This window comes from Alligator mississippiensis, chromosome 1 (assembly GCF_030867095.1).
Source record: "Alligator mississippiensis isolate rAllMis1 chromosome 1, rAllMis1, whole genome shotgun sequence".
Taxonomy (NCBI): Eukaryota; Metazoa; Chordata; order Crocodylia; family Alligatoridae; genus Alligator; species Alligator mississippiensis.
The window spans coordinates 1,673,557-1,695,511 of NC_081824.1; the positions used below are offsets into that span (position 1 = coordinate 1,673,557).

General features: G+C 61.2%; 2 protein-coding genes and 1 long non-coding RNA gene across 3 annotated transcripts; all 3 read left to right on the forward strand.

Moving 5' to 3' along the window:
• Nucleotides 1–3,263: 3,263 nt before the first annotated feature.
• On the forward strand, nucleotides 3,264–5,075 carry LOC132250733 (BPTI/Kunitz domain-containing protein-like). Its single transcript, XM_059727854.1, has 3 exons — nucleotides 3,264–3,355; nucleotides 3,682–4,158; nucleotides 4,882–5,075. Exons 1-3 carry the CDS (start codon nucleotides 3,271–3,273, stop codon nucleotides 4,896–4,898), a joined length of 579 nt encoding a protein of 192 aa, XP_059583837.1. The 5' UTR covers nucleotides 3,264–3,270; the 3' UTR covers nucleotides 4,899–5,075.
• Nucleotides 5,076–8,616: 3,541 nt separating this feature from the next.
• Nucleotides 8,617–9,873, forward strand: LOC132250738 (uncharacterized). Its single transcript, XR_009462325.1, has 2 exons — nucleotides 8,617–9,532; nucleotides 9,676–9,873. It is a non-coding gene; the product is annotated as an uncharacterized LOC132250738 (long non-coding RNA).
• Nucleotides 9,874–13,744: 3,871 nt separating this feature from the next.
• Nucleotides 13,745–16,946, forward strand: LOC132250366 (class I histocompatibility antigen, F10 alpha chain-like). Its single transcript, XM_059727162.1, has 4 exons — nucleotides 13,745–13,760; nucleotides 13,952–14,206; nucleotides 15,360–15,510; nucleotides 16,910–16,946. The coding sequence occupies exons 1-4, from the start codon at nucleotides 13,745–13,747 to the stop codon at nucleotides 16,944–16,946; spliced, it is 459 nt and encodes a 152-aa protein (XP_059583145.1).
• The last annotated feature ends 5,009 nt before the right edge of the window (nucleotides 16,947–21,955 follow it).

The following is a 21,955-nucleotide window of genomic DNA, read 5'->3' on the forward strand; positions in this document are numbered from 1 at the left end:
TCCCTGCCCGCGCTGGGCTGGGGAGGGGGCTGGTCCCCCCATGGGCCCCACACTGGCTGCCCAGGGGCTGGAGGGGGCTCTGGGGAGGGTTTCATCCATGGCTGGGGGCTCAGAGGTGCATGCTGGGGGGAGGTTGCACCCCAGGAGAGCTGTGCCCGTGCCATGCTGGGTCTAAGAACCAGAGCCAGCCTGCATCGCACTCTCAGCAGCCGCTTCTTCTCTCCACACACGTCCGTGTCCCGTGGGTGGGGGAAGGCGGGGTCAGGGAGGCTTCTTGTTCCCATCCCACAGGTGGGGAAACTGAGGCACAAATCAAAGCTGAGGCCCCTCCCCATGGCCTCTGCAGGGACCCCTCCTGTGCTCTTGGGGAATCTCCTGTGAGCAGTATGGTGCTTATGACACACAGGTCTGATCCTGTCCCTGTGCGGTCCAGCCAGTGCCTCGTTCTGAGCGCTGCCCTAGCACGGGCACCAGATGAGGGCTGCAGAGATGCCTTCCCCCACTGCCCAGAGTCCCACACCGCTGTACAGCCTCCTCCCGAAACAGGCCTGCAGCCCTGTCTGGGGTGGAACGCGGCACGCCGTAACACGGCCCTGCCGAGCGTGCAAGCAAAGGCAGGGCTACCTGCCGCTGGGACCCGGGACAGGAGACACAGCCCCCGGGAGAGGATGCCCCATGCACGGGGCAGAGCCCAGGGTGGGAGAGCTGGGCTTCAGCGTTGCTCCCGGCATCTCTCACACGGGCCCTGGCTCCTCGCCATTCAGCTCTGCTTCCTCCCTCCTGCCCGCAGGGAGTCCCCACGCGCCTTGCCAGCTGGACATGGCTGTGCCGGGGCAGGACCCGGGGATCCCTCTGCGACCTCCCAGCATGGAGCTGCCCCTCACCTTGAACGGGCATCATGCAGACCTTGCCGCAGCCGGTGCTGCAGCACTTCTCACTTTGGGGCAGTCACCATCATGTTTGCACTTATGAATGCAGGTCCCTGGCATCCCGGGGCATATCTCAGGGCACTGCCCAGGCTTTCCTGGAACACAACATGTGTCTCTGAGCCCCTGGCAACCCCAGGGCTGCCCTGGCTCAGGGGGCCAAGTGGTGGCATGGGAGCCACAAGCGGCACTGGCGGCTCCCGTGTGCAGAGCTCAGAGAGACCAAATCCATCCCCTCCTGCTCTCTGTGCCCAATGCAGAAATCCCGGGGCAGGGGGGCACATGCCCTCAGCAAGGAGGACATTGCTGCATCCTAAGGACAGGCTGCAGAGCACCGTCCTGCTGCTGCACGTGTCTGCAGGCCTGCTCCTGCCCCCGGGCTGTGACCCTTGGGGGTTGAGCCCTGATTGGCTGCATCCTGGTTGTGCCCCTGTGAGCAGCCCCTCGTGTCTGTGCCGCGGGGGGATCCCTGGCCGCAGAGTCGGCCTGGCCAGCGACACGTGCCCAGCAGCAGCTGCGGGCAGCGGGGAGGGCAAGGCTGCCCTCCAGCCCCGTCCTCACTGTGCTCTGGGCTGCAGGCGTCTGCAGGCTCCTCAGGACCCCGGCCCCTGCCTTGCCTGCCAGCCCTGGGCTACTGCAATGACGCCACCCGCACGGGCGACCTGTTCATCTGCGGGGACAATGGGGACCGGTCCCCCAGTGAGGATGGGTCTTGCGGGCAGTGGGCAGCAAGGTGAGCACAGCGGGGAGGGTGCCTGAGCTGCCTGAGCTGTAGTCCCGTCCAGCCCTGCATACCCACCCTGTGCTGGGGGCTGTGGGCTGGGGGCTGGCATGGCCACCTGGCCGCAGCACTTCTCCACTGGCTTCACTTCCCCCTGGGCCAGGAGCTCCCCAGCCCATCCCGAGGCCGTTGGTGGTTCCCTGATGGGGCAACTGTCCCCTTTGCTGTGGGCCGCGGGGCGCGGGGACCTGACACAAGAGGTGATGGGGAAAGCGCCCGGTGTTGCAGGCAGCTTCCTGCTCCTAGCCCCTGTGCCCGGGCAGCCCATCCCCGGAGGCTTGGGGCTCCCTCCACATCGCCCCACTTGTGCTGGGGGCTCTGCCTTGCCCTGGGCCTGGCTGGATTCAGCCATCAGCAGCTGGCAGAGCCCTTCCTGCCCCCGGGGCATGCGGGAAAGCTGCACGGAGCAGCTGTCTGACACCACCCAGGGCTGGGGGTGTCTGAGGCAGGAGCTGGGTATTGGGCAGCAGGAGAAGGGGAGCCTCACCCCTGGCTGCAGTGCTGGGGTCCTCTGCCATGTCCCCTCCATCCAGCCCCTTTGCTGTCACCACCTACCCCCAGCGCATTCACAGCTGCGACCGGCCCCCCAGGGCTGCTGACCAGGGGTCACCCCTATTTGGTGGCACCCGCACTTGTGCTGCCAGTCTGAGCTCAGTCACCCCAGGGCTGCGGGCCTGATCCCGGCTGACACCTGGGGCCAGGAGCAAGGGCTCTCCGCAGCAGCAGGGATCGGGGAGTCTTCCTGCCGCAGACTCGAGCCTGGACGCAGGTCTGAGCAGACCGAGAAGCAGGGGATGCTGCTGCGTCCTCCCTGCCCGGGACGGGCTGTGCTGTTTGCAGCCCACCTGCCCCGTGCCACGGGTCATGCCTTCGCCCCCACTCCCTCCGGCTCCGCTGTTTCCTTTGCACTGTCGCTCTTCTGCAGCGGTGGCTGCTCCACCTCCCATATAACACTCTGGGCACGTCTACACATGCATTTAATGCTCCTGAATGAACTCCTGGGATTATTGCTCCAGTGTTTTTTGCTGCTGGGTGTGCCATTTAAACACGTACCCAGGAGCTAAAAACTCCAGGGGAGAAAGCTCTGGGGTTTATTCATGTGCAGCACATGGAGCCTGAATGCAGCAACCCCAGGTAGTAATAGCCCGCAGCCCCTGGGCAGCTGGTCAGGCCCTGGCGGGGTGCTGAGCCCACGGTCTCCAGCAGCCAGGCTGCGTGCAGGGGGGGGGAGCAGAGAGCTGGTGTTTTCCCTGCCCCGGGCTCCTTTAGTCCTTCAGCACGAACCCAAGAGCCCCCGGGGTGGGCGCAGCCTGGGGGAAGTGATCTAGGTGCTGCCTGGGACCGGCCCTGCTGGAAGGGGCAGAGCAGGGAGCCTGCGAGCCCCACGTGCCGGCCGTTAGTGGGGCCCAGCCCCATTGCACAGAGGCCCATGGCTGTTTCCCAACCTTTGCGGTGCCCCTGGGAGGGGCAGGGGCCGAGCTGGGGCATTGTGCAAGGCCCCCTACTCCCGGGCAGGGTGACAGTATATAGCCTGGCTGACCTGATGCTGGGCACAGCGGCACGATGAAGTGGGGCAGCCTCTTGGTGCTGGCGGGGCTCCTCGCCCTCTGGGCTGGTCTGCAGCCGGCGTCTGGCCAGGTCTCTCCAGGTGAGTGCTCCCTGCCCGGCCCCAGCCCCTCTCTCCTGCCTCCACAGCCCCTGCCCTGGGGACTCTGTGCCCCCTGAGTGGGGCTGTGTCCTGGTCACTCCCAGTAGGCAGCATGGGCACTGGGCAGGAGGGTGGGAGCTGCCACGCTGCAAGGGCATTGCCCGGTGACACTGCATCCCTCTGGACCAGTGGATGTCTGCCCGCTCCCTAGAGACCCCAGATCTGCAACACGCACATCCTATGCTAGTGCCACGAAGCGGGGAGAGCCAGCCAGGGCAGGGCGAGGGGTGCTGCTTCTCACCTCCCGTCTCTGCTCTGGGCTGCAGGTGTCTGCAGGCTTCCCCCGGAGAGCGGCAAGTGTGAGGCCTACATGCCCATGTACTACTACGACACCGCCACACGCAGATGCAAGGAGTTCATCTATGGGGGCTGTGGGGGCAATGGGAACCGGTTCCTCACCGAAGCAGCCTGTCTCCAGGCCTGTGGGCGCAAGCCGGGAGGCGACTTGAGTTGGCTGGGCGGGGACGTCCTCCTCTACCCAGTGGACCTCTGCCGGCTGCCCCCAGAAACCGGCCCCTGCAAGATGAACATCCTGCGCTATTACTACAACTGGGTCACCAGGACCTGCCAACAGTTCACTTACGGCGGCTGCCAGGGCAATGCTAACAACTTTAAGACCCGCCTGGAGTGCGAGAACAGGTGCAAGGTGGGCGGGAAGGGGCTGAGCCTGGCAGGGCCGGACGCTGCGAGAGGCATGGCGGCACCGGGGCGATGGCCGGACGTGCAGGGAAGGGTGAAGCTGGGTGAGTCGTGCGGCTGCTGGAAAGGGGCAGGTGGATCCACGTGCCAAGTTGGAGGCCCAGACAGAGGAGGGAGGAGGGGATAGGGATTTGTGACCCCTTCCCTGACCCGTTGGTGCCTGTGTGCTGCATTGCTGCAGTGATGGCAACTTCCACGTGCTGCGGCCACGTCTGCACGGAGCCCGTTGCGGGTGCAAGGCAGCTCTGTGGCGGGGAGCGGGGGCACGGGCGTGCGGTGCAGCTTGTCTGCCGCGTGGTCGCTGCGCCCGGGGCAGGGCCGAGGTGGGGGTGGCTGAGGCTGGGGCAGAAGTGCTGGTCTGACACGGGGTGCTCTCTCTGCAGTGAGACCCGGCAGGTGCCCCCGGCCCACGGGCCCTGGGATTTGCGTGGATCTGTGCAGGAACGATGATCAGTGTGCTCGGGGGCAGAAATGCTGCAGCAATGGCTGTGGCCATGTCTGCATGGGGGCCGTATGAAGAGGTGCAGATCCCCCCCATGTCTTCAGCTCTCGGGGTTGCGAGCCCTGTCCTGTCTCAGGGCTGCGGAGGGGCCTGGACCCAGCTGTGCTGGTGGGGCCGGGTGGGAGATGGGGCGTGCTGTGGTGGTCTCTGTGCCACCCCTGGGCTGGGGCCCTCTGGGGCGGGTGCCGTGGGGTGCTGGGCTGGGCTGAGCCCCCGGCCCCTGATTCTTCCCTCTCCGCTCTAACTGCCTTTCCCTCCCCATCAGGGCAGCCCCCAGAGTGACCTCACGGACAGCGGGGCCTGCGGGTCCTGGACCTCCCACGGACCGTCCTGGCTCCAGACACCGATGGGGCACGTGACCCCAGCACCAGCAATCTGCTTCCCGCACCGCCCTCCCCACACGATCGCAGCTCCTTCCTGCAGCAATAAAGACCCCGCTTTGCGGCTTCCTGCAACCTCCCCTGGCTCTCGTGTCCCTGCATCTCCAGCCCTGGGCACAGACAAGGGGCATGGCTGGCCCTGCCCGGGGCACGGGGTCCCAGGGCTGATGGGTGGCAGAGGCCTCCAGGCCCCAGCGCTGGGCACGTGCCGGGACCCACAGCTTCCCGAGGCTACATGGGGCTGGGCAATGTCCCCGCTCCCAAAGCCTTAGGCCCGAGCGAGGCCGTTGGTGGTTCCCTGATGGGGCAACCGTTCCCCTTTGCTGTGGGGCACCGCAGTGCGGTTCCTGCACGAGAGGTGCCGGGGGAGCCGGCTGCCCCCAGGGCCCGGGGAGACGCAGCCCGCGCCCGTGAGCTCCTGCGCTCTCCAGCTGTGCTGTTCCCTCCGCGCCGTCGGGATCCTGCAGCGGGGGCTGCTCCACTCCCTGCCCCGCGTCCAGCCCTCGCGCCCTCCTCCACGATGGTGCCGTCCACACCCCTGATGGCACCTGCCTCGCTGCTGGATTCACCCCTGTGTGTGGATGCAGGGTCAGGCCTCCCCTTGCCTGCGTGGTCCCTGCCCGGGGCCTCTCCCCGACTGCCCCTTTCTCCTGCCCCCCGTACGATGCTGTGGGAACGGGAGCTCCAGCCCAGCGCGCCTGCCCTCGTCACACCTGTGCCCAGGAAACCGCCTGCAGCAGCCCCCGTGCAGCCGGCCAGGAGCAGGAAAGGGAAGCCAAGGGCTCATCTTCTCCCCAGCCCGGGCTCCTTTAGTCCTTCAGCATGAACGCAAGAGCCCCTGGGGTGGACGCAGCCTGGGGGAAGTGAGCTAGGTGCTGCCTGGGACCGGCCCTGCGGGAAGGGGCAGAGCAGGGAGCCCGCGAGCCCCATGTGCCGGCTGTTAGCTGGGCCCAGCCCCATTGCACAGAGGCCCAGGCCATTTCCCAACCTTTGCAGTGCCCTGGGAGGGGCAGGGGCCGAGCTGGGGCATTGTGCAAGGTCCCCCCGCTCCCAGGCTGGGTGATGGTATATAGCCCGGCTGGCCTGGCGCTGGGCACGGCAGGACGGCGGCACCATGAATTAGGGTAGCTTCTTGGTGCTGGCGGGGCTCCTCGCCCTCCTGGCCAGGCTGCAGCCTGCGTCTGGGCAGCTCGTTCCAGGTGAGTGCTCCCCTCCAGCCCCCACCTCTGAGCCCCCAAACCTGCCCCAGCGCCTCTCTCCTGCCCCCTATTCCGGGGGTGGTGTGAGCACCGGGCAGGTGGGTGGGAGCTGCCACGCTGCGAGGGCATTGCCCCCTGGCATCTGATCCTGCTGGATGAGGAGCAGGCGCAGCTCCATGTGAGCCGCATCCCTCTGCCCGGGGGACCTCTGCCAGCTCCCCAGGGGCCCCAGCTCTGCTACATGCACATCCCACACTACTGCCACGGCCCTGGGGGGACCCAGTTGGGCTGGAGGAGAGGGCAAGGGACTGCGACCCTGGGCAGGGCTATATCCCTTTTCACTGCTGGTGTTTGCTCTGGGTCAGACATCTGCAGGCTCCCCCCGGACCATGGCCCCTGCAAGCTACACCTCAAACGCTACTACTATGACTGGGTCTCCGGGAGCTGCCAAACGTTCACTTATGGCGGCTACCGTGGAAATGGAAACAGATTTTGGAGACTTTGGTCCTGCAGGAAGAGGTGCCAGGTGGGCGGCAAGGGGCTGGAGGCTGCGAGAGGCATCACGGCACCAGGGCAATGGCTGGAGACAAGGGGAAGCGTGACGCTGGATGACTAGTGTGGGCCATGGCCAAGGTGAAGCCAGGTGAAGGAGGGTGGAGGGGACAAGGATTTGAGACCCCTTCCCTGACCCATCTGCTCCCCCAGCCCCACCACAGAGACCCAGGCCCGGCTGGGGGAGTGGGCAAGGGGCTGCATTCCCAGGCAGGGCTTCTGCCCTCTCCTCTGTGCCCGTCTCTGCCCTGGTCAGAGGTCCGCAGGCTCCCCCAGGACCTCAGCCCCTGCTTCCCCTGCAGCCGGCAGGACCACTATGATGCTCGCCCCTTGGGTTGTGGGGTGCCCAGGAATGGGGACTGTCTCCCCCAGGAGCAGGCGTGTGCGTGGGCCCTTGGGCAGCAAGCTGAAGGTGGGACGAGGAGCGATGGCCGAGCTGCTCGGGCAGGGACAGGGATGTGCAAGGCCCTTGGGCCCGCCCTGCTGTAGCTGCAGGGGACCCTGGTGCTGCTCCCGGAGGGGGTCCCTGGGTGGGCAGGGAGCGGGAAACAGGGCAAGGGGCCCCGTCATCCTAGAGCCGTCGTCCCTCAGACCCGCGCTGCCGGCCGCGTTCCCTGGGCAGCCCCGCACCACCGAGCTCAACGTGTGACGCACTGTTTCAGTGAAGCCCGGACGCTGCCCCCAGGCAGGGGGGACGAGGGCATGTGCTGGAGCCTGTCCGCCGGGTGGTCTCTGCGCCTGGGCAGGGGCTGGGCTGGGGGGCTGAGGTGGGGCAGCGCTGCTGGCCTGACACGGAGCCCTCTTCCTGCAGGGAGACCCAGCGGGTGCCCCCCGCCCAGGGGCATTGGGGCCTGCGTACAGATGTGTGACTGTCAGAGGCCCTGTGGCCACGGCTACTTATGCTGCGGCACCGGCTGTGGCACCGTCTGCAGGAGTGTCAAGTAGAGAGGGAGGGGTTTCTGCCCCCCACCCCTTGCTGCAGCTCTCCGGGCTGCGAGCCCTGTGCATCTCATGGCTGGGTAGGGGCTGGGCTGGTGGGGCTGGTGGATGGAGTTGGGGCCGTGCCATGGGGGTCTGTGTGCTGCTGTCATGGGTGCTGTGGGGCACTGGGCTGAGCTCCCCGGGCCCTGACTCTTCCTTCCTCGCTCAGGGCAGCCCTGAGAGTGACCCTGGGTGGGAGCCGGGCCACAGGGTCCTGGACCCTCCCATGGACTCTTCCTGTGGCTCCAGACATGGATGGGACACGTGACCCCCAGGAGTGGGGGTCTGCTTCCAGCACCCCCACCCACCATAGCAGATCCTTGCTCCATGCAACGAGGACCCCACTCTGCGGCTTCCTGCAATCTCTCTCCTGAGTCTCTTGTCCCTGCGTCTCCAGCACCAGCCCCAGCCCTGGGCAGAGAGAAAGGGACATTGCTTGTCCTGCCAGGGGCACGGGGTCCCAGGACTGGCGGGTGGCAGAGACCTCCCGGCCCCGGTGGTGGGTGCGTGCTGTGACCCACAGCTTCCCGGTGCTATGGGGGGGCCAGGGGCAATGTCCCCGCTCCCAAAGCAGGAACCACCAGGGCCTGAGCGAGGCCGTTGGTGGTTCCCTGATGGGGCAACTGTTCCCCTTCGGTGTGGGGCAATGCATCGGTTCCCTGCACAAGAGGTGCTGGGGGAGCCGGCTGCACCCGGGGCCCGGGGAGACGTGGCCTGTGCCTGTGAGAGCTGCCGGGTGCCAACACAGGGTGGGAAGAGGAGGGCTGGTGTCCTGGCCTGGGCTAAGGCCCCTCTGGGAGGTGCAGAGGGCTGGGGAGCTGGGCTGGGATGTCTCGGGGGTCGCTGCGCCCATTGCTCGTGGATGCAGGTGTCTGTCCTGAGCTGGCACGCGGGGCTCAGGGCTGTGGCCCTCGGGCTTCCTCCCAGCTCCCGTCTCAGGTCTGCAACAGGGGAAACATCATGACCACTAAGGCGGTTTTCCTAGTTGCAGGGCAAGACCACTTTCTTGGCAGGGGGCAGTGCCCCGGTAATGCAGTTAGCCTCCCACTTTCACTTCCAGGGGGAAGATCGTGGCTTTGCACCAACTTCATGGAAATGGGAGTCTTCTCCCTACTTTTCACCTTCAGCCGATGGCTAAGGGCAAGCGAAGCTCGGGAGCATCCAAACCCCAAACCTCCGGGCTTTGGTCTGCATGGAGGATGCTTGCTGATGTGACGGGCTGGCTGGCAGTGACCTAGCCCAGGGGTTTTGAAGGGGTAGAAGATGATTGGAGGACTTGGGATTCCCTTTCCTCACCAATCAGGCCCCAGAGACTCACCCTCTGTGTCCCCTGATTGGCCCCTTGGGTCACCTGGAGGGGGATAAAAGGGACTCAGGAGAGACCAGTATGAAGGAGCTTCAAGGAGCTGGTAGGATCTGGCCCAACAGGGCGGGAGCAGTTGCCCCAGAAGCCCCTGAAGGAGCAGGACCTGCGGGCAGCAGTTGGACCCTCAGCAGCACGGCGTGTGGCCGGCAGGAGAGGTTCCTGCTGGGCTCCAGGATCCCCTAGGAGAGGCTGTGGCCAGCATGAGAGGCTCCCCCCGCCCCCCAGCTCAGCAAGGATCAGAGCAGCGACCTGAGAGGTTCCCAGCTCGGCTTCCAGCTCCTCCAGTCTGAGCCCAGGCAGCTCGACGTGAGGCCGGGGCTCCAGGAAGGCCAAGACCCCTCGCAGCCTGGCCCAGCCCCAGCAGTGCTTACTGTGTGGTAGAGTTTGTGCTTCCCACCTGGCAGGTCTGAGATCAAATCCCAGCTGTGGGGACTTGGGGTGAGTGAGCTAGCAGCAAGAACTTCTTGCAGTGGAAAGGGGCCGTTGTCTTTTCCCCATTTCTCCCCCTCCTGCTACCTAGGCCCAATAATCCTTGTGATTTGACATTTTGTATTTTGTGCCTTTTATATTTCCCCAACCAGTATTGTTTGCTCTGCTGTTCGTGTTCTACGTGTCGGCTAACCCTGTCTTTTGTCAACTGGATGAATGTCTATGATGGTAAGTGTCTAACCTCTGTTGAGTCCTGCCCCCTTGGGGCACTGTAGTGTCCCCTATACCCCCTGATTGTGCCTGTTATGTTCCCAGTATTGTTCCCTCATTAACAGGTATATGGTTAAGTCCCCAGTGGTGGTCTGGCTGTGCTCTATAGGGGAGGAGAGTCCCCGCACCTCCCACAGTGCTTGTGCACCTGCTTTGATCCCTTCAGCTGGAGAGGGGTACGTCTTGGAGTACTGCCCGGGTTACAATCACTTGCATCATTTGTTCTCCCTGCCTCCCTTCAGCCCCTACCCCTCCCTGCACCAGCCCCAGCATGTCCCTGATGGCCTCCCCGGGGACCCCCAGTCCACCACTGGGCCCACCACATTGCATCAGTCTCAGCCGAGCCTGGGCCCTGCTCCCCGCTGCCGAGCCCCCAGCTCCAGAGGGGCTGCTTTGGAGACACTGAAAAGCTGCAGGGACACTGTTTCGCTGCCCGCAGGTTGGAGAGCAGCTGGGCAGACGCATGGGGCAGCCTGGCCCCTGGTACGGGGGAGCACAAGCTCAGCTGCAGCCCAGCTGGGGGGTGCAGTGGGGGTCTGGATGGGGGCTGCGCAGAGGAGAAGTCTCAGCGGGGTGCAGTGACCCTCCGAGAAGGGTCCAGGTGGGAGTGCCTGGAGCCCCGGCCGTGCCCAGCGGGCCTGCCCCATCCTGCTGACTTCAGCAAGGCGAGGGCTGGGGGAGGCTCCCCAGGCAGGTGGAAATACCATCTTTCTGGCAGCACAGAGCCAGGTGGGGGCCCGGGCTGCTGCTGAGCAGTGACCGCGACCACGCCGTGCCCCTGCATCCCCGAGCGGTGAGTGGGGCCATCTCACCAGCAGCCCCAGGCCTCTGCTTGGAGGAGGTGGGTTTCCTAAGGCCAGGTGATGTGTGCTGGGGAGGCAGGGGCTGGGTGAGGCCTGTTAGCCCCCTGCCTGGTGGGGAGTGTTGGGGAGAGCTGGAGCCTGAGTCTAGTCACTGCAAGTGAACGGGCCACGCAGAGAGAAACCTGCTTCAGGTGCCTGCGCCCAGGAGAGGGGTGAAGGACCTCGGCCCTGTGTCGCTGCACGGTCCCTACAGCCACGTGTGCACCGGCTGTTGGACAGCTTGGCAGAAGGGCCTGGGAGTGACAAGGGGTCTCCACTCCTCCCCCACACCTCCCTGGGGCGGCCAGCTCTCACGTCCACCTGCCTGTGCCTGGTCACAGTTACACGCAGCGAGAAAGGAGATGCTCTCGTCCAGGGCAGGGCACGCGGCAGCCAGACCTGTCCAGTGTGCAGAGCAGAGGCTTGCACGCGGGGGAGCTGCACCTGCACGTCTTGTACTGGGACTTGAATTCAACTCACCGTTTTTGAGACGTCTGTGCTGTGCTTTCATGGGAAGTGACAGTGCTGAGGGGGGGCCTGGCAGGGTGAGGCCAGCAAAGTGTTCCCCTTTGGTCAGGGAAGGCCCGGATCCAGGGCTGTGCCCGGTTGGACGGGGCAGGCACGTGGACCCAGGCTGCAGCGTCTGCAAGCTGCAGGGGTCATTGCAGCAGCCTGAGGGCAAGCTGCAAGGCAGGCCAGGGGGGTGCTGGGAGCCTGTTGGGACAGGGACCCCAGAAGGGCTCGTGCCTCTGGGTTTGCCTGAGCCTGGGGCAGATCAGGTGTGGCTGAGCCCTAGACTCACAGACAGTGAGGGTTGAAGGGAGCTCAGGAGGTCACATGTAGTCCAGCCCCCTGCTCAAAGCAGGACCAGCCCAAAATACATCATCCCACCCAAAATATATCATCCCACCGACCCCTCGGGCCTTGCTGTTAGGCAAAATGTCTCACGGGAGGGGTCTGGACTGTGAGCTTGGCCCCATGTCTCGGCCCCAGTGCTCTGGAGATCAGGATGCAGCATGACAAGAGCGTGGAGGGTCCGATCCAGTCGGCGTCACTGCATTATTGATGTTCAGACCCTCCGTGTCCAGCTCAGCACGGACATGCGCAGCGCGGATGCACGGCAGGCTGGAAGCTGATGAGAGACATGCAATGTGTGTCACCGCCCCCACATTTGACAGCCCTGTCATTGAACTAGCTGGGGAGACCAATTCCAGAGACGAATGAGCTCACGTGTCCTGGCTGTGTTTGAGTGTGCGATGGGGCTCCAGCGCACCCATCCTGCGTGGATCTGATTGCGGGATCGGGGCCCCAGGTCACTCATCCTACTCCTCACCCCCGACGAGGGTGGGGGAAGCGTCTCTATTACGTGCCAGGGGGAGGCAGGGGGTCCGTGTCCGACAAGCAGGACACTGGTAGGAGCTGGGCAGAGAGTAGGGGGAGAGCCAGCCCCAGTCCCTCCCTGGCAGGGATTGAGCTGGCAGCGGGCAGGCCACGGGGAGGGGGAGGTGTGCATCGTACATCTTCAGTGCACGTGTCCTGGTGCCCCCGTGCTCTGCTGGATCAGGCCTCTGAGCTATTCCTAGCATGCTGGTACAGTGGGACCGGAGGATGTGAGCCTTTCACCAGCTCGGTCCTGGGCCGCAGGCACCGCGCTGACAAGAAAGGGCATTTTCCTTCGGGAGAAGGGAAAGGTTGCAAATCTCTTGAGGGCAGCAGCTTCAATATTATAATTTGAATAACCTATATTGCTCAACTCTCTGCTTTAGGAGTGCTTCAGCACCTGCCGGGGGTTCCTGTGCAGCTGCTTCCTCCGGCCAGCTCGGCTCCTGCGGGGCACCCGCCCGCTCCCTTCCCTTCCCTTCCCTTCCCTTCCCTTCCCTTCCCTTCCCTTCCCTTCCCTTCCCTTCCCTTCCCTTCCCTTCCCTTCCCTTCCCGGCGCTCTGCTCACGGGCACCTCGCTCTTCCCTCCTTGCAGCTCAGCTCTGCTGCATGTAGACCTTGCAGGGGGTTCGCAACGCTGAGAGAGAAAGAAGATAGACACACCCAAACCCGTACACCGGTCTGCAATGGTGGGGGAAGCAGGGTCAAGAAAGTGTCTCAGTTGTATAGAGTCTCATTGTGGGGATCCTCTTTGGGGGGGCCGCGCCGCCCGGTCCGGGGCAGAGGAGCTGCAGCCCTTGTCGGTACTACAAACACCCCGTCTTGTGGTCACAGCCCAGGGCCCGGGGGGTTTCCTGGCTCTGCTTGGCACAGGGGATCTCCCTGCCCACGTCCTCTGTGAGCCCAGGCAGGTCTCACTCCCACCCCACAGGACACGGCCCCCTGGCCCTGCTCACTTCAACCTGCAACCCCTGGCACTACCAGTGCCCCGTCCCCCCATCCCACAGTCCCCCACTCCCCTGTGCCCCTCACTCCCCACCCCCAGCCCCGCTAATGCCCCTCACTCCTGACCCCCAGTATCTCACCTCCACAGATGGGGACACGGCCCGAGTTGTCAGCTAGGAGCCTTCCTCAGCTCCACACCGCGCTTGGGGATGGCAATGAACTGTACCCAGTGTAACTTGGGTACGTCCTCAGTTGGATGGGATAGGTGGACCGACAATAGCGCTGTGAGAGGGAGGCTGTCACTCACTCAGGAGGCGCTACTTCACGGTCGGGGCGCCTACGAGCTGGAACCAGCTTCCAAGAGAAGTGGTGCTCGCCCCTACCCCGGGGGCCTTCAAAAGGAGGCTAGACAGCCACCCGGCCGGGGTCGTTTGACCCCAGCATCCTCTCCTGCCCAGGGCAGGGGGTCGGACTACATGATCTGCTTAGGTCCCCTCCAGCCATACCTACTATGAAACTAGAGTTCAGATCCCTCTCTCCCCAGGCCAGGCCAATGCGACTTAAGTAAATACAATGTATCGATTCATAATAGAAATATAGAGATACACTGAAATATAAGAATAAGTATTTACAAAGGATAGACAATGAACAATACTCCAAAATCATTGTTGGTCCAGGAACTGACCCTCTGCTGGGGTGTCACACCCAGCACCAACACCTGATAGGGGGACCCTATAAACAACAAGCAAGGGGAGTCCTGTAGTCACCCAGGCACAGAGGAGTGATGGATCCTGAAATAGGTAAGCACCGGTAAGTTAACACAGCAGGTGAATAACATTGGCCCAATGGGACAATAAACAGAATATGGCAGTGCAAGGGTCAGTTCACACACAGAAAAAGTAGCAAGTAACCAAGAATATATATATATATATATATATATGGTAAGACAACAATAAACAATTTGGTTAGCAATGGTGTACAAAATATACAGAGCAACCTCCAAAATATTGCTTGGACACGTACCCTCTTTCAGGTGTGCCTGGCTTCACTGCCATGGGCTACGTGGATGACCAGCAAATTCTCCACTACGACAGCGAGAGGCAGAGAGAGGAGCCGCGCGGGGACTGGGTGCAGGGGGCTGTCGACCCAGACTTCTGGGACATGGCAACCAGGAGCTTGCAGCAGTGGCAGGACAGATTTAAACGGAACCTGGTCACCCTGTGGTATCGCTACAACCAGACCAGGGGTGAGTGTGAGCAGGCAGGTGTGAGCAGGAGGCCACATGGGATCCGGGGCCTGAGCGTGACTGAGGAGGGCGTGGGGGAGGCACCTGCCCGTCAGGAGCGCGGGGAGGGGAGCCAGGAGTGTGTCGCATTGTCTCGTGTCTGGTCCGTGTGTCCCTGCAGCTGGCTCCTCCCTGCACTCGCCTCGGGCAGGGCCAGGGGCAGTGGTGACTGCTCAGTCGTTGGCCAGGGACTCAGGGGCTGCGGAGGGAGCCGTCTCCCTCTCCCATGTGTACCATGTAAGCGGCATCCCCTGGCCTGTGCCCAGGAGACCGAGGCTCTGGTGCATCCCCAGCCCTGCAGGTCGATGCCTCGGCACCTGTTACACAGACCCCCCACCCCCGGGTGTCTGGCTCCAGCCTGGGGGGCAGGGCTGGGCTCCTGCTGCCGTGATTCAGACAGCCCTCGCAAAGCTGGTTTGGTGCCGGGGCTGGAGCAGGGCAGGGAGGGGTTTGCAGGGCAGGAAGGGACCAGGCGATGGGAGTGGGTGTTGGTAGGTGCAGAGAAAGGGACAAGAGGAGGGAGGCAGAGACCAAAGCAGGAATTGGGAATCCGAGGGGGAAGGACCGGACCCCCAGGAGTGTGCGGCCATGGTGGGCAGTGACCGCGGGGACTCAGATGTCTGTGCGGGGGGAGATGTGGGGTGCAGGGACCAAGCCCTGTCACCCCCCAGGTGTGGACAGGGGTTGGGCTGGATGGGGCATGATCCTGGGGGCACCTCCAGGGACACAGTCCAGGACTGACTCCGGCCAGCTGCAGCATCCACTGCTCGGGTTTTGTTCCTGAATCTCGCTGCCCCGCGGGGTGGCTGCCCTGCCCCGTGCTGCTCCTGCACAGAGAAGCACCGCTCTACTTTCCATCCTGGGCTTGTCCTGGCCGGTTTCACCTGCCCCTTCCTCCACCCAACCTTGCCCTTCCACTTCCAGGGGTCATTCCCAGGTGTGCAGGGGTCGCAGTTGTGTCCCCTCCGCTGCCTTCTCCATGACCAGACCCTCCACCTGTCCCCATGCTGCCCACCATAGGGTCGGCTCTGCCCCTGCCCAGCCCGGCAGCCCTCGGGCACCTGCTCCCTGGGGCTGTGACCCTGACCAGGGCCTGGATCTGTGCTTGTTTCAGGGTCTCACACTCTCCAGTTCATGTACGGCTGTGAGGTTGGTGAAGACGGCAGCACTGGAGGCTACATGCAGTTGGGCTACGACGGGGGAGACTTCAACAGCTATGACCTGGGAACATGGTCAAGGAACATGGTCAAGGAACATATATATATGTATATCTACATATATATATATGTATATATATATGTGTGTATATATATATATATAGGGTGTGTGTGTGTGTGTGTGTGTGTGTGTGTGTAGAGAGAGAGATAGGTGTGTGTGTGTGTGTATAGGAGTGTGTGTGTGTGTATATATATCTATGGCTGTGTGTGTATAGATAGATAGATAGATAGATAGATAGATAGATAGATAGATAGATAGATATAGGGGTGTGTGTGTGTGTATAGGTATGTATGTGTGTGTGTGTGTGTATATATATATATATATATATAGGTGTGTGTCTAGATAGATAGATATAGGTGTGTGTGTGTATGTGTATATATATATAGGTGTTTATGTATATATATATACACACACACACACACACACACATATAGGCTCTGTGTGTGTATAGGTGTATAGGGGTGTGTATAGAGGGGTGTGTGTGTGTGTGTGTGTGTGTGTATGTATATATAGATAGACAGATAGATAGATATAGGTGTGTGTGTATATATAGATATAGATATATAGATATATATGTATATATAGATATATATAGATATATATAAAGGGTGTGTGTGTGTGTGTATGTATGTAGGTGTGTATGTATATATATAGGTGTGTGTGTGTATAGGATTGTGTGTATATATATATAGGTGTGTGTAGATAGGTAGATAGATATAGGGGTGTGTGTACACAGGGTGTGTGTGTATAGGTGCGTGTGGATGTGTGTGTGTGTGTGTATATATATATAGGGGTGTGTGTGTATACATATAGAGAGAGATAGGTGTGTGTGTGTGTATGTATATGTATACAGGTGTGTATGTATATGTATATATATATGTGTGTGTATGTGTATAGATAGGTGTGTATGTGTGATATACACACGACAGGTGCTCGCTTACATTGGCTGGGGAAACTCAGGAGTGGGGGTGGGTGGCGGGGCACAGGTTGGCAGCAAGTTTTCTTGAATTGGCTGAGTTCTCCAAATTTCCCTTCAGCCTATGCCAATATCTATAGGTGCACGTTGAGTTACATCAGTCGCTACCACTACTACTACTTAAGGATAAAGCTACGATGTTGCAAGTGTGGACCATTTTAATGTATACACTTTCCTTAGCTCCTTTTAGGCCTGGTGCTTTGTTTAATTATTTGATGGCTTCCTTTACTTGGTGACCAACTTAGCTGTCACATCTGCAAAGGTTCATGCTGCAGTCGGTCAGAACAAGGCTTCGGACCTTCTGTTTGCAGCACTTCTCCAGCTTAGCGTAGATGCCTTGAAAATGGCTCAGGCTGAGGCTGGCAGCTGGGTCATCTTACCCTCCTCCATGGTTCACGGACTGATGGTTAACAGGATGAGCATTTTCCCTCGTGTGCAAGTGTCTGATGTGGATCTTCCCTTTCTCCCAGGCCAGTCCTTGTGCGCTTGTCCTTGGAACCAGCTTAGAGGTGAGGAGGTTCAGCGTGACCATTGGCACCTACAGGCCTGGGGTTTAAGGGCCCGCGACAGCTGTCACAGCTGCAAGGATGGGTCCCTGTGTGGGCTGCTGCGGAAGAGGTGTGGAAGACATTCAACTTTGCGTTGTGGTTGTATCAGAACTGGCAGAGCCCTCCTGGTTTATTGAGAGCTACACGAGTGACTACAAGGAGGGCTCTCAGAGCAACTCTGACCTCGACAAGTTTACAAGCGTATTTATACTTCAGACAGCGAGAGAAGATGCAGGGCTCAGGCAAAGCAACCTTGAGAGAAACAGAAAGAAGTTGATCATTCGTTTGTCACGCACAAGCAGTTTACTTATTCAGAAAAACACACTGTGTTTTGGGAACAGTTGTCAGCTTCGGGTTGGAGGGGAAGGAGGAGGTTAACAGCTGCACACAGAGCTTCGTATCATAAGTCAGAACAAGGCATGAAGGTTTTTCTTATCTGAGAACATTTTGAAACACACAGCATCAGCGTGTTTTTCTCTTCTCTTTTTCTCTCGTTGCCTCTCCTCTTAGTCAAGTAAGAGACCTGGCTGAACTTATTCGCACTCAGGCCTCATTTCCTGTGCCCAACACCACAGGGCCTGCGAGCCTACTGTTTCTGTCAGCCTCGGACTCCCACTTGTCCCGGAAGCCTCCCATGAAGCCCCTTGTCCCGTCCCAGTTTGTAGCATGGCTCCACCGCTATTTCCCAGCTGCAAGCGGAGAGTTGGGAGGCCAGCGGGGAAGAGCTTTCCTTGCTCCCACGCTCTTTGTTTCTCTTATCTTGAACCTGTTTGTCTGTCCCGGTGCTCCTTTTCCGTCGTCCCGCTCACATAGCCGCTCTGTCTCCTGGGTATGCTGGGAGGTGGTGCGCAGGGACCCCTAGGAAGGACTGTTTGGTTCTGGACTGATATTGCAGCCTCTCTAGAGACCACCTTGCACAACGCCAAATATTCATTTTTAAAGAGAAAAAGAACTGAAAACCCTGTTGTTGAGGAAGCACCACAGGACAGCAGGTCAGTGCCAGGGCAGAGTTTGGGCTTGCTTGTGGAAAACAGTGTAACAGTGAGAACGGGGTGGAAGTGAGGGTGTTACTCCTTGTGTAGTCGCTCTGAAAACCTTGAATCTGTCCAGAGATGTACCCACTAAGGGTGCGTCTGTATAATACACAGCGCACGTAACACAGTGCCCCTGTTACTAGCCTTCTGTGTCCGTCTCTCTGCGGGGGTAGTGACAGAGATGTTCACCCGTCACACTCGTGTGTAACCGGCTGCTAGTGCCTGTCGTCAATACAGCCACACTAGGTGTGCCGTGCAGCCGGGCCGCGCGTGAGCACAGTCCCGGCTCAGTGCTGCCCTCCTGTGGTCCGGTCGGGACATGCAGCCAGCACGTGCAGGCTCAGAGGCGCCCTCCTGTGGCCGCGCGGGGCAGTGCGGCGGGCCCCGCCTGCGGCCGGAGCGGGGCTTGGAGCCCGGCGCTGAGGGCCGGGAACAACCCCGGCTTCGCGCTGCTCGGGGCGGACACACGCTCCCGGCACAGGGACCCCACTGCTGTCCACAGTCGTTTGCGTCCCGACCTACACTAATGCGCGCAGCTCCCACATGTAGCACAGGGCATTGTGCACCCACGTGTAGCGCGCGGCAGAGACACACGTGTGGGCGCGGGCTGCCGTGCTCCGAGCCGGGCGCAGCCGCCGCCGGATCAAGGCGCGGAGGGGCAGTCCGTGCCGCGCGGAGGGAGCGCCGGGAACGAGCCGGCCCCGTGCTGCCGTGCTGCGGCTCCCCCGGAGGAAAGCCAGGCGGCTCCGCGCTGCCCTCCTGGGGCTGGAGCGGCGCTTGGAGCCCGCAACAAAGCCCTCCCCGCGCTCCGACCTGCGCGCTGCAGCTGGGTTTTCAAGCCGGAGAACAGAAAAGCTTCCCCCGCGCTCCTTGGCTGTGCTTCCTTCCCTGCGGGCTTCGCAGCCGCGAGAGGAGGGCCGCGCGGGCACGCCAAGCGCTGCCTTGCACGCTCAGCAGTGCTCTTAGCCGCTCGTGCCGGGCTCGGCCGTGCCCAGAGCCACGTCCCGCAGCCGGCCCGGGCACCCGGGCGGCCCCGCAGCGCAGCGCAGCGCAGCGCAGCGCAGCGCTGCGCAGGCTGTGCTCACACCGCGCCGGGTCGTGCGGGAGCTTGCCTGGCAGCCGGCTCTCTCTCGTCTGAGGTGGGTGGTGAGGCTTGAAGCCGTGTCTGCCCCAGTGCCCCTCTTCTCTCCTGCCTCGCCGTGCCGGGTGCTGGGCTGAGGGCGTGCACGCGGGCCCCCAAGAAGGACTGTTTGCTGCTGGGCTGACGCGGAAACCTCCCTGGAGAGCACTTGGCAAAGCCCCGCTTCTCTCTTTTCCGAAGAGACGTGGATATGAAGCCCTTGTTGTGGAGGAAGCACCACGAGACGTCCGTTCAGTTCTGCGGCAGAGTTTGGGATCTTTGGTGTCAGATACGGTAGTAGTGAGAACAGGGGATTCACCTGCCGGTGTCATTTATTGCGTACTCGCTTTGAGAAACCCGGCACTGTGCAGAGATGTGTCCAACCAGGACGTGTTCCCTTGTGATCCTGTTACTCTCTCTCACTGGCTCTGCGGATGGGGATGGGGATGGGGATGGGGACGTAGATATCGATGTGTTCTCCCGGGCAGCCGGGATTTCAAGCCGGAAAAAGGAAAACCTGCCCTATGCTGCTCCCTTGCCTTTGAACCCGGAGTGAAGTGTACTCTGTCCAAGTTTGCAGATGACACAAAGCTATGGAGAGAAGTGGACGCGCCGGAGGGCAGGGAACAGCTGCAGGCAGACCTGGACAGGTTGCACAAGTGGGCGGAAAACAAGAGGATGCAGTTCAACAAGGAGAAATGCAAAGTGCTGCACCTAGGGAGGAAAAATGTCCAGCACACCTACAGCCTAGGGAATGACCTGCTGGGTGGCATGGAAGTGGAAAGGGATCTTGGAGTCCTAGTGGACTCCAAGATGAACATGAGCCGGCAGTGTGAAGAAGCCATCAGAAAAGCCAATGGCACTTTATCGTGCATCAGCAGATGCATGATGAATAGGTCCAGGGAGGTGATACTTCCCCTCTATCGGGCGCTGGTCAGACCGCAGTTGGACTACTGCGTGCAATTCTGGGCGCCGCACTTCAAGAGGGATGCGGATAACCTGGAGAGGGTCCAGAGAAGGGCAACTGGTATGGTCAAGGGCCTGCAGACCAAGCCCTACGAGGAGAGACTAGCGAAACTGGACCTTTTCAGCCTCCGCAAGAGAAGGTTGAGAGGCGACCTTGTGGCTGCCTATAAGTTCATCACGGGGGCACAGAAGGGAATTGGTGAGGTTTTATTCACCAAGGCGCCCCCGGGGGTTACAAGAAACAATGGCCACAAGCTAGCAGAGAGCAGATTTAGATTGGACATTAGGAAGAACTTCTTCACAGTTCGAGTGGCCAAGGTGTGGAACGGGCTCCCAAGGGAGGTGGTGCTCTCCCCTACCCTGGGGGTCTTCAAGAGGAGGTTAGACGAGTATCTAGCTGGGATCATCTAGACCCAGCACTCTTTCCTGCCTATGCAGGGGGTCGGACTCGATGATTTATTGAGGTCCCTTCCGACCCTAGCATCTATGAATCTATAAATTAAAGCAGCACCAGAAAGACCCAGATACAAATAGAAGTAAAAACAATGCACAAATAGTTTTACTTGTCTTGGTGAGAAAAAAGAAAAAGGCAGGGTAGGAAAGGCTCCTGAATGAAGCACCGCGGGGCTGTGCCCTCCTGGCAGCGAGTCAGAGCGGGACGAGGAGCCGCTGGCGCAGGGGGAGCCCCGGGGGAGAGATTTGCATGCTGCCTGTGCCGGGAAATCATGCTGGGGGAGTCGGAGAGCTCCCGTCCTCCCATCTGTCCCGCCCCCGCCCACAACTCAGGGACTTCCCGCACAAACAAGCGGGTGCGGGCGGGGCGGGACAGATGGGAGGACGGGCGCGTGATTGCGGGGGGGGGGCTGTGCCGTGGGGGGAGCCGACATCTCAGCCCAGGGCCTGGGCACCCGCAGCTGGGATCAGCTTGGACCCAGCCCGCCCTTGGCCTGCGGCCCTGCAGCCCCGCGAGGGCCGGGCCCCTCCCAGCCCGGCCCGCCCGGGAGAGCTCGCTGGGTCCGGGCTCCCGGGGAGCACGGCGCTGTTTCGGTAACGTTGTGCAGCGGTTTAGCGCAGGCTCGCGGCGGCGTGTGACCGCTGCGGGGGACGCGGTGTGCGGGGCGGACACACCGCTTCTGCATCCGCGCGGCCCGGATGCCTGGGTACCGTGCAGGGTAGGGGGGGCAGGGGCCTGGACACCTGGGTGCTCGGGGGGGGGGGGGTGAGAGCAGGGGGGTGATGAGAATATTCTCCCCCTGTTGAGGGGCTGGGGCAGGGCAGGGGGCACCAGCAACCTCCCCTGGAGCCCACCGCGGAGCTAGCCACATCTAGAGCCCCCTACCTCTCTGTACCTGTAGAGATTAACCACTTACAACAAAACAGCTTTCTTTTTGTAGCGGATAGGAATAACATCTAGAAGTTAAAGAAGGATTCTTGTATTGCACCAATAGTTTATAGTCCCAAGATATAAATAGCATTTTATCATGCTGTTAACAGAGTTTGAGTGACAATCAGATTTCATAGTCTACCAATATCTGCACAGTGATTGAATCACAGAGTCAGAGCAGTGGGGCTGGAGGGGACCTCCAGAGGTCACACCTAGTCCGAGGATCAGCCCTGTCCAAACCATGATCCAAACTCTACATAGGACTAGCACCAACCCCGACACAACACAGACCTAACGCCTGACCCTGCCACAGGTAAAGTAGGGGAACCACAGCAGCCACTGTCCTGCCTCTATGAAATATTGCCAGTGTTTGCTCAAGAGATCCTGGGCAGGGGAGGGAAAACCCCTACAGTCCATACCAATCTCACCATGGGTAGACTTCCTTCCAGAGGCTGGGAGCCCCG